This window comes from Amblyomma maculatum, chromosome 6, assembly GCF_055883805.1.
Source record: "Amblyomma maculatum isolate TAMU_Amacu chromosome 6, ASM5588380v1, whole genome shotgun sequence".
NCBI classification, from domain to species: Eukaryota; Metazoa; Arthropoda; class Arachnida; order Ixodida; family Ixodidae; genus Amblyomma; species Amblyomma maculatum.
The window spans coordinates 46,372,523-46,384,789 of NC_139349.1; the positions used below are offsets into that span (position 1 = coordinate 46,372,523).

The following is a 12,267-nucleotide window of genomic DNA, read 5'->3' on the forward strand; positions in this document are numbered from 1 at the left end:
TTGCCAGCGGAAAGAAGAGATGCCTGGGCGTAAACGAGAAGAGTGGCAAAGCGCCAAGTGATATTGCCGTTGCGCACTAGTGCCCATCTTCACTTCCTTGCATCTCGAGGTGGCGACAACGCCATTCTCAACAGCACCTGGCTTTCCATTCGGGTATTCGGCAGCAGCTTGCTGCACTCGGCGCGTCTTTCCTTCTCAATTATACCTGCCCCGGCAATTACTTGCGCTATAATCGCAACAACACGTATTCATAATGTGGGTAGGCACTAGTCCCTTATCTTACCCCATCACTCTCTGGCACTCAACTCCCGAGAAGTCCTAGAATATCGAAACACCGTAGCACAGGTGTACTTTGTCAAGATTGCATGGTGAAATAAAAGTATATGTATATATATATATATATATATATTAAGCATGAAAATGCCTCCGTGTGCTGTGCGATGACAGTGCACGTTAAAGAACCCCAGGTGGTCGAAATTTCCAGAGTCCTCCACTACGGCGTCTCTCATAGCCTGAGCTGCTTTGGGACGTTAAACCCCACAAAACCAAACCAAACCTAAGCATGCAAATGCCATATAGTACAAAGCTCCCAGAACAATCTCCGAATGCGATACCAAAACAAGTCAATCTGAGGCTTTTTATGACTATTTTGCGCGTACAATAATATATATATATATATATATATATATATATATATATATATATATATATATATATATATATATATATATATATATATATATATATATATATATATATATATATATATATATATATATATATATATATATATATATATATATATATATATATATATATATATACACTACGTTAGCAGCAACCGCAGTAATTCATGGGAGCACTGTTCATTACCACGAAGGCGTTAGTTTACTCACGGATATATATATATATATATATATATATATATATATATATATATATATATATATATATATATATATATATATATATATATATATATATATATATATATATACACACTACGTTAGCAGCAACCGCAGTAATTCATGGGAGCACTGTTCATTACCACGAAGGCGTTAGTTTACTCACGGATGCTGGCAGTGAACTGCGGCTAAAGTGCATACGGAGGTGACTGTGGCTACACTTCGATTTCGCACTAGAGTGCTCTTTTTCTTTTTTTCGAGTTGCATTCTCAGCCATACTATTTGCATTCTGGGCCCCCTCCATCAGTTCCACCTGCTGTAGTATTCTGAATCTCGTTTCCTTCAGATTAAACAGCCCCTCAAAATACTTCCAATTAACCTTCTTTGCATTGCAGATCTTAGGTTGTTGTTTGATTTATAGGAAAGGAAAGGCGCGGTAACTGTCTCGTTTCGCCCCGCGGTCATTTATGAAAGAATGAGGCCCAAATGTCGTCTCAGGTTTTATTGTGACTGTTCACAATATCAATGGTGCGAGGAGAAAAGTAAAAGAGTAGACGAATTAGGGGGCATGAAGGCATCATTAAGATTTAATGCCACAGCATTGTTGCATATGCCTTGTGGCTGCTGCTAAGCAATGGCATTTATTAGTAGACCTAGTACATCAGAGTAGCATTGCTACTTAGTAGTGTGAAATAGTAGGGGTAAGTAGTAGGAATGTGTTAGTAGTGCAAACGAAGGGTCTTAAAACTAAACAAAAAGGGTTCTACTTAAGTTGAGGGCAACACAGAGGACCATGGAGCGGAAAATGGCAGGGGTAACGTTTAGAAATAGGAATGGTGCAGAGTGGGTCAGAGAAATAACTCGAGTTACTGATATTCTAGTCTAAATTAGGATGAAGAAATGGGCATGGGCAGGACATGTAGTGCGAGGAAAGGATAACCGATGGTCTCTAAGAACAACCAGTTGAATTTCGAGGGAAGGTAAGCGTAGCAGGGAGCGGCAGAAATATAGGTGGGTGGATAAGACAAAGAAATTCCCAGGAGTCAAGTGGATGCAGCTAGTATAGGACCGGGTTTATTAAAAGAAAATGTGAGAGGCATTCGCCTTGCACTGGATACAGTTAGGGTGATGATGATGAAAACTAAATGCTGCTGCAATGTAACATGTTGTTACTCCCCACATTTATATATCAGGCGATCTCCAAAGCTTCCTACTACAACACTAAACAACCGCTATCTCTGCTACTGCTTGCTGAAACATAGTGAATGTTTTATGCAAACAAAGCTCACACAATAATACACAATAATAAGGAAAGCTCTTTTGTGGTGTAAATGTTGAGCACTCAGCTTCGAACCAAAGACTAGCGGTTGGATTGCTATTTTTCTTTATCTTTTCCGCTATAGAGCTTTTTTCTTTTTTTTTTTTCTCTCTCTGGAGGCACTTTGCAACGTTGGTGCCACTACCTACGATGACATTACTGCGTTCACAATTCGGGTAATCTCGTTATACCCCCGGGTTCCTGGCGAAAGAGGACTACAAGGCTATCGCGTTCAAAATGCAATATTCAGATAAAAAAAAAATGAAACCTGCTAGAAATTCATAGCCACTAAATTTGTTGTTTTGTTTTAGGCTGCGAAAAACCAGGGTACGTTGGTGTACATTGAATGTGAGTTTGCGACCGCACGTGTGCGCTTTGTATCTTGTCATTTCGTTATTTATTACACCCTATACCATACGAAGGACTTTTTCCATCCCGACCATGCGTCTAATTTGCTTCACTTTCCTCTGCCACTGTGAATCTTTTTCGGAAGCATGTTCTAGTCTACCAGCCCGAATTCACGTGCTGGCTACTTCCAGGTAACGTTACGGACACCACCATAAAACCGACCAATATGTCCATATCCGCAGGGTTTCCATTCCCGAGGCCACTGTACCAGTGCGGTCGACGCCTCATACGGAACCCCGTCGAAACTACCACCAGGATCGTCGGCGGACGAGATGCCGCCCTCGCCGAGTTTCCTTTCCAGGCGAGTTACGCAGTGACACACGGTTGCGCTGAAACTGTTCGCGGAAAATGTAAGAGGTGCTTAAAAGGAATACGGTGGACAACCACATCAACTAAACTTTCGTTTTCTGTGTAGTAACTAATTATCTGGCTCCTTCTGGCTACGTCGATGCTTGACCGGCAGCAAGAGGTGTACCTGCTGCCGCAAAACAATGGCTTTGAAAATTTGCTCGCAGTTCGATTGTAACTCTTCCCGTCATTGCCGAAAAGGACTCCGAAATCGTCATTCACAAGTGAATGGTGATGTAGCCAAATCACAGAAAGCTGCATGAAAACGAGCGCCTTGCGTTAACTGAGTTTGCTTGTTGATGTTTTTTAGAAAAAAAAATTGTTGGTGGCAACACCCGTTCCTCCCACCCCGCTCTTTTTTTTTTTTTTTTTCATCCTAATTTGCGAAAGTTGTTTACGAGAAAAGGCGGCGTTGTTGGGATCAGCGTGCTGTGATCTGTATACCATTTTAACCAGCCTGGATTTGACATCAGTTCCGTTATATTAACGAAGCTGCTGTAGCCTACTTGCAGACTAGGATACCGAAGTCCTTACAACATGATAGAACTACCAGAAATATAGGCAGTGCATTACGCAATGCGTGTGTACGCAATGCACTGCGACATCCAACCTGCTGGAATCTCGGAAGGACGCTGTTGTCTAAATCCTGAAAAATGTGGACGCCGATGACGTGAAAAATTGCAGACCGATCAGCTTACTGTCGCTGTCTAAAAGATTTTACTAAGTGATCATCAATAAAGGAAGATAACTCTTGGCTTCAGTCAACCAAAGGACCAGGCTGGTTTTCTTAAAGGCTATGAAAAAATAAAACATACTCGCACTACCAATGAAGGTTGGAACGAAAAATGGTAGGGGTAACATTAAGAGATAGGAAGCGTGCAGAGTGGGTCAGAGAAATAACTCAAGTTACCGATATTCTAGTAGAAATTAAGAAGAAGAAATGGACATGGGCAAGACATGTAGTGCGAAGAGAGGATAACCGATGGTCACTAAGGGTAACAAACTGGATTCCAAGGGAAGGAAAGCGTAGCAGGGGGCGGAAGAAAGTTAGGTGGGCGGATGAGGTTGAGAAGTTCGCAGGGGTCAAGTGGATGCAGCTAGCACAGAACCGGGTTAAGTGGAGAAATATGGGAGAGGCCTTCGCCCTGCAGTGGGTATAATCAGGCTGATGATGATGATGATGCACTACCATTAACAAGATAGAAGTAGAACGAGTTCGACGAGAAGGTAACGATTCATCGCAGCAAACAACGCGAATAACCACGCAGACCTAAGAAACGATGACGCAGGACTAGCGCTGACTTTGAAATAACTTTATTCGCAAGTAGACAATAAATATATACATGAGCGACGGAAATCACAGAAAAGCAAGGAAACGAAAGGTTTACGAACACAAAAAAAAAATACGTTAAAAGCAGACAATCTTTTTGTCATGTTGCGTCTAGAAAGGTAATTTCAATAACGGTTAGATAAAAGTTAGGTTTACTAACGAACGCCTCCCAATTTTTAGTGATTGGAAAAGAATCAACCACCTCTCGCTTCGTCTTATCGAAGAGCCTGTACAACACTCTTATCGTAATGAACCTTGGCGAGCACCCCCTGCAACCGTGGTAGTGAACCGCAGCACGTGAATCTTTGTATTTGTTTTTGACACTTCTGCTATGCTCTTCAAGGCGTGTATTTAAAAATCACCAAGTTTTCCTTGTGTACTTGGCGCCGCATGAAATGTCGGACTTATACACGACGGCTCTTGTGCACTCAACAAATGCTTCTTCATGGCGTACAGTGCAGCCGTTACGGGAAGCACAGTTAAGAGCCTCGCGCTAACGACGCGCAGATGGGGAGATGCATGCTAATCTCATGGTAGCGGGTAGAAATCTCTACCTGATACCGCCTAGCTATAATGTAGCGGATGAAACGGATTTAATACAGACGGAGGCTTGATGAATGAAGGCTTGTCGCAAGCGGCTAAGAGCCCAGATCAGTCTGCGCGCGTCTCACTCTTCTTCCTTCAACTTCTAAGTAAGCCGATACGCGGCGTAACAATTTCTCCGGGTCCAGACAGTTCTCATCCTCGAGACAATAAACTGATCGGGTAAGATTAGGATGTCTGTGATAACAAGGTCTGTCGCAGCAACCACCGAACATGGTTAATTGGCGACCTTAATGGGAGGGACCTTTGTCCTACAGCGATTGCAGCCCGGTTGGTTATTATTATTATTATTATTATTATTATTATTATTATTATTATTATTATTATTATTATTATTATTATTATTATTATTATTATTATTATTATTATTATTATTATTATTATTATTATTATTATTATTATTATTATTATTATTATTATTAGCAGAAATCTAACATTCACGCTTAACCCCTGCTCACTAGGTTAAAACTTCATCATCTCCATTATCATTAATTGATATGCCTCCTGTACGTCAGTGCACCACTTCAAAGCATAAACTTTTCTTTTTTTCATAACAGCTGTATAGGTACCCTCACTACATCGTTCCGCTTGTTTCCTACCGATGTAATAGTTAAAACATGAAAGATAACTTTTTTTGGCCTTTGTTTATGGCCGTTTGAAGATACAGAGATCGCACATCATATTAACACTCACGCGGGGAACGCTGATAATGAAGGACGTGGGAACTAGCACGGCTTGCTTAATCATACGAAATGAAGACCATCAATTCAGTTTTTATTCATCTGTAAAGAGCCGTCTACCGCTGATGGCCACCGCTCTCGTTACGATACCTATTAAGGCACACTCCAGCTTTGCCATCGTACGAATTAATTACTGCACAAGAATGCACAGCGAATTCGAGCAGGCTAATCGATGTCTAGTGGCTGACTTGTCCGCTGTTACGACCGTGCATCCGCATTTGCGCGCTCTATTGTTCGCCTGTGGGCATGGAAAAGTATTGTGAATATGTGGTGATGGTCCAATGGCTCTAAGTGAGCCTGTTTCCAGGAATCCTGTTTTGTAAGCCTGTTTTGCTTTGTGGACACTCTGCAAATGCCAAATTGACCCTGCCAAGAGAACGTCTGGAAAAACACAAAGAAACGTCCCCCTGCGGGAAATGCAGGAAGTGCTTTCTTTCTTTTGTTCACCCTTCCAGTCGATAAGCCCTATCGTCCAGTGAGGAATGCCTACTTTCCAAAGGAGACGACAGAGTGACATGTCCGCTGACGTGCAGGACAAGAAAGGAGCATGACGCATACAGCCATTAAGTGATTTCCCAGGAATGCAGGAAAGATTTGCAATTGTCGAAAACGGACAATGCTGGGAGCGGATGCGGCGCCACGTGCACTCGGGTTTCTGAGAAGTAAAACCACTTGTCGGAACCAGCCTGTGGTTTCTTTGCTGAAGAATAGAAATGTACCTCCTCTCCTCGCCGTTCCCAAGCTTTTCCCGCCAACAAGTGATCACGCCCAACGAATGAATGCCGGACCAGTCAGTGCTTCAGACCATCAGTGCAGTGATGTGTTCGATTGGATGCCGATACCTGAGGGGCGTGCCCTGGATTTGGTTGGTCAGCATCTTCAGAGAGGGGCTGGACATAGGGGGTTTTAAGGACGCTGCAGAGCACGAAATGTCGCTCTGGGCCCTGGGTAAACGGCTCATCCAGTCGCTTCTCGCTATGAACTCTTAACGCTTGCCATTTTGCTGATGTACCCTTCTTTTTCGTGTAAATATTGTAAATAAGTTTTCTCAAAGTGCCATTAAACCTGCTTGTACATATTCCACCAACTTCGAAGATTCAATCCTACTTCAACCCCGAGTCTCTGCACGCTACCAAGTGAAGGCCGGGTCGACGTAGCCCCAGCGTCACGACAACTGGTGGCAGCGGTGGGATCTGGATCTACAAGCTACATCATCTGGTGATTGGAGGTGGATCTGAAGCTACAAGCCACAACATCTTGTGATCGGAGGTGGCACCTCAAGCAACAAGCAGGAGCAACAATCGGCCGACAAGAAAGCAGCTCGGAACATCGATCGCATGTGTGGGTGAGTGCTTGGCTTTTCTTCTGATGTGGACCAGGTTCTAGAACAGGGTTAGATTTTAGAACTGGTAAAAAGTGTTGAAACGCCTTTAGGTTTGGTAGTTTGCACTGTTGTTTTGGAAGTAGCCGACACTCGGAGCGATCATGGACCTACAAAAGCTGCAGAAACCGGACCTGTTGCTATTGTGTGAGGAATTGGGAATTGATACAAGTGGTTTGGCACGAAAACCCTTGATTATAAAAGCAATCACTGATTTGGGAGCCGATGATGAGGAGCTCAGTGAAGCATGGAACCTCATCGGACAAAAAAAGGAGGAACAGCTCAGACAGCAGAAAGAGCGTAAACTTGAGAGGGAAAAAGAGGAAAAGAAGCGTGAAATTGAGAGAGAAGCAAAAAGGCTGGAGCTAGAAGTTGAGCTCCGGAAATTAGAACTAGAGTTGAGCAAGAGGTCGGGCAATTGTCCCCAGCTAGCGGTACCTCTTCTCAACAAGGAGGCAGGTTTCAAGATGTCAAAGTACATGCAGCCATATGTGATATCAGGGGATATCGGTCTGTATCTGGTTAACTTTGAGCGAACCTGCGAAAAACTGTCCTTCCAGCGAGACACGTGGTCTCAGAGATTATTGACGGTTCTGCCCTGCGAGGCAGCGGAGGTTGTCGCGCGGCTTAGCAAGGAGGACGCGGACAACTACGAGAAGGTCAAGGCTTGCCTTCTGAGAAAGTATAGGCTTAGCGCCGAGGCGTTCAGACAACGTTTTCGGAAAGCTACTAAGTCCAGGGACGAGAGTTACCCTGAATTCCTGTACAATTTAAGAGTAAATTTGGGCGAATGGCTAAAGAGCACTGATTCCTACAGTGATAGGGACGCTGTAGTCGAGCGAATTCTTTTGGAGCAGTTTTATAGCTGCCTCCCAGAAAAAGAAAGAAATTGGTTACAGGACCGAGGCGACATTAAGTCGGCAACTGAAGCTGCCGAAGTCATTGAGGAGTACGCTTCGCGCCGACAATTCAGCAACCCAGCAGTGGATAGGCTCCGCAATCCCAAGTTGAGTGTAAATGACCGTCAGAAAAGGCACTTTGCTAGATTTGCAAACGAAGAAACGAAGGCTTCTTCAGGCAAACGCCCTAGAAAGGACGGCAGTGAGAAAAGTGGGGAAGTGACCAACGCGCAGAACACAAAGAACAAGCTTGGGGCTAGGAAGCCGCTCACATGCTTTAGGTGTAATGAGCAGGGTCACATTGCCGTCAACTGCCGGAAAGAAAAGTTTGCTTTCTCGTATGTCAGTGACTGCGATGAAAATATGCAGCTTTTGGAACCCTACCTGCATGACCTAGTAGTCAACGGGAAGCCTTGCAAGGTACTGCGCGATTCGGCCGCAACGATGGATGTTGTCCATCCGGCGTATGTGTCGCCTTCCGACTATACCGGGCAGTGTGCATGGATCCGCCAGGTAGTGGAGGAACAGAGTGTGTGCTTGCCAATCGCGAACGTGGTCATCGAGGGCCCTTTCGGCAAGTTAACAACCGAGGCTGCCGTTTCAGGAAAGCTTCCTAAGTGCTATCCGTATTTGTTTTCCAACAAATCGGACATGCTACTGCGAAAGAGGGGCATCCTTTTCGGAGACTGAGTTGTGCAAGCCTTAACACGTTCAAAGGCGCGAGAACTAGCTACACTGCTCATTCCAGAAGAATCCACAGCGGAGGAAACGGCAGTTAAAACAGTGGTCGATGTAGAAGATAGCGGGTCAGAAAACTTTGAGAGCGAGGCATCTCAGATAAGTCAACTAGAAAGTGAGCTTGATAAGACACGGAATGAGGACGTTCTTGAGAGTAACATCTTGCCGCCGGTGTCTAGTAATCTCACGAGACTTCTAAGTGGAACCCGAGAGGACTTAGCTATGGAGCAAGCCAATGATCCCAAGAATAAGCTCGAAGTACAGTGGGAAGGACCAGCTAAAGTCGTTGCAGAGATTTCTGACACTAACTACGCAGTGAAAATCCCCGATAGGCGTAAAGCAGTGCGCATTTATCATTGCAATCTTATGAAGCCTTATGTGCAGAGGGAAGCCGTGGTAAATCTAACGTTAAACCTTCCCAAGGAGATGGGGGACAACTTGATTTGCCTCAGCGGAAAAGGAAGCAACGCTCAGGAGCTTCTCAAAAAGACGGAGCAGAGAGGAGAACTAAAGAAATCCCAGCTGTCCGATCTGGGCGAGATAATAACAGAGTTTGAGGCCTGCTTCGTGGACAGGCCAGGCAGGACTGATTTGACTGAGCACGATATTGAGCTGACTTCAGACGTGCCAGTGCGATCAAAGTGCTACCGATTCTCTCCAAGGCAAAGAGAAATTCTGGATAGGAAAGTAACTCGCATGCTGGAATTGGGAGTAATAAAACCCTCGGAAAGCGATTATGCTTCGCCTATGATCTTAGTAGAAGCTCCAGGTAAAGACCCTAGGCCTGTGGTAGACTACCGAAAGCTAAATTCTCTCACCAGGGATCAGGTGTATCCTATTCCGAATATTGAGGAGAGAGTAGAACAGGTCAGTAGAGCGGAATATGTGACTACGCTGGACCTTACTCGAGGATACTGGCCAGTACCGCTCACTGAACGCGCCAGCAGATACGCGGCTTTCGTCACCCCGACGGGCAGCTACCAGCCAACAATGATGAGTTTCGGGCTCAAAAATGCTCCATTTTGTTTTTCCCGACTCATGGATAGGGTTTTAAAGGGGTGTGAAACATTCGCAGTGCCTTACTTAGATGACATTGCGGTTTTTTCCGACTCATGGGCGGACCATATGGTACATCTAAGAGCTGTACTGAGCCTTTTGCGTCAAGCTGGACTAACCGTAAAGGCCGAGAAATGTTGCCTGGCAAGGGCGACCGTGGACTACTTGGGTCACAATGTAGGTCAAGGTTTCAGGAAACCCAGCGAGATTAAGATTTCTGCGGTAGCAGACTACCCGCGGCCGAGCACGAAGACGGAAATTCGAGCATTCCTGGGTCTGACTGGGTACTACAATCACTACATCCCTAACTATTCAGCTTTGGCTAGCCCTCTGACCGACGCTCTCCGCAAGACAGAACCGACAAATGTAGTCTGGGACGAACAAAAGGAAGCCTCCTTCGTAAACCTGAAGGCTGTGCTGATTAGCCGTCCGGTATTGCGAGCTCCAGACTATGGCCGAGAATTCACGGTCCAGTGTGATGCCAGTGATCGAGGGTTAGGTGCTGTTCTCTGCCAGAGAGATGACGACGGTAATGAGCACCCCGTGCTCTACTTGAGCAGAAAACTGAGTTCTAGAGAGAGGGCTTATTGCGCGTCAGAGAAAGAATGCGCTTGCATTGTATGGGCCATTCAAAAATTGCAGTGCTATCTTGGAGGGGCCAAATTCACCGTAGACACGGACCATTGTCCCCTGGCTTGGCTGCAAACTGCGACATCGAAGAACAGTCGCCTTCTTAGGTGGAGCTTGATTTTACAGCAGTACAATTTTGAAATAAGATACAAAAAGGGGAAGTTAAATGGGAATGCGGACGCGCTTAGCCGCTGTTTCTAAGCGGTCCGAGGTGTTCCTCACCATGTATCCAAATTGATAATCAGGTTTTATTTTTTTTTTCTCGTGCGCTTGTATATGTGTGACTATGTAAAGCAGCACGTTTGGTTTTCTAGGAATACGTGGGTCCTGAACGTCTTGAGAGTGGGCTTTTCTCGAACAACAATGGCAGTTTTCTTTTGACCTGGTCTCTTCAGACGGGAGCCGAGTGCTTGCTTCGACATGTGGTTGAGTTTCAGACAGCTCGAGCAATTTGGCCTACGACAATCAAGACAACGCGACAAGCAACAGCGAGCTTCAAGCGTTCACGTGCAGGCCATTAAGTCGTCTCTTCATGCAGCAGCTGCGGCTGCTGCCCTCCGAGTCTCTTCTGGCGGGGGAGGAGGCTGTTACGACCGTGCATCCGCATTTGCGCGCTCTATTGTTCGCCTGTGGGCATGGAAAAGTATTGTGAATATGTGGTGATGGTCCAATGGCTCTAAGTGAGCCTGTTTCCAGGAATCCTGTTTTGTAAGCCTGTTTTGCTTTGTGGACACTCTGCAAATGCCAAATTGACCCTGCCAAGAGAACGTCTGGAAAAACACAAAGAAACGTCCCCCTGCGGGAAATGCAGGAAGTGCTTTCTTTCTTTTGTTCACCCTTCCAGTCGATAAGCCCTATCGTCCAGTGAGGAATGCCTACTTTCCAAAGGAGACGACAGAGTGACATGTCCGCTGACGTGCAGGACAAGAAAGGAGCATGACGCATACAGCCATTAAGTGATTTCCCAGGAATGCAGGAAAGATTTGCAATTGTCGAAAACGGACAATGCTGGGAGCGGATGCGGCGCCACGTGCACTCGGGTTTCTGAGAAGTAAAACCACTTGTCGGAACCAGCCTGTGGTTTCTTTGCTGAAGAATAGAAATGTACCTCCTCTCCTCGCCGTTCCCAAGCTTTTCCCGCCAACAAGTGATCACGCCCAACGAATGAATGCCGGACCAGTCAGTGCTTCAGACCATCAGTGCAGTGATGTGTTCGATTGGATGCCGATACCTGAGGGGCGTGCCCTGGATTTGGTTGGTCAGCATCTTCAGAGAGGGGCTGGACATAGGGGGTTTTAAGGACGCTGCAGAGCACGAAATGTCGCTCTGGGCCCTGGGTAAACGGCTCATCCAGTCGCTTCTCGCTATGAACTCTTAACGCTTGCCATTTTGCTGATGTACCCTTCTTTTTCGTGTAAATATTGTAAATAAGTTTTCTCAAAGTGCCATTAAACCTGCTTGTACATATTCCACCAACTTCGAAGATTCAATCCTACTTCAACCCCGAGTCTCTGCACGCTACCAAGTGAAGGCCGGGTCGACGTAGCCCCAGCGTCACGACACCGCATACCTGCATCAGGCCTAAATATCAAGTCGATATCAACTTTAAAAAAAACACGGACATTCACTGTAACCAAGAATAGCGCCTGGGAACTGTTTCCTTTTGCGATGCTAATCAATACTGAATGAGTAGATTAATCATTTTATGACAGAAAAAGACAACGACCACATTCCGGCAGTGAGACCAGAACCGAACACCTCGTAGTCGGGACATGCGGAGGTAGTCAGTCGGGATCCCACCGTTGGCATATACTCCTCTTCAATTGCACTTTCAAATCAGCCATTCATTCAGATCGAAAAATAATTACGTGATTATTACCCACTGATGAGAACCAACAGACAAAAAAAAAG

At 45.3% G+C, this 12,267-nt stretch overlaps 1 protein-coding gene across 1 annotated transcript in view; it reads left to right on the forward strand.

Moving 5' to 3' along the window:
- Window positions 1–2,797: 2,797 nt before the first annotated feature.
- LOC146185651 (trypsin-1-like) overlaps window positions 2,798–12,267 on the forward strand; it is a 33,004-nt gene continuing 23,534 nt past the window's right edge. Inside the window, exon 1 of the mRNA XM_084607893.1 lies at window positions 2,798–2,932. Coding sequence (XP_084464019.1) covers window positions 2,798–2,932 — 135 coding nt within the window. The remainder of the gene's footprint in view (window positions 2,933–12,267) is intronic.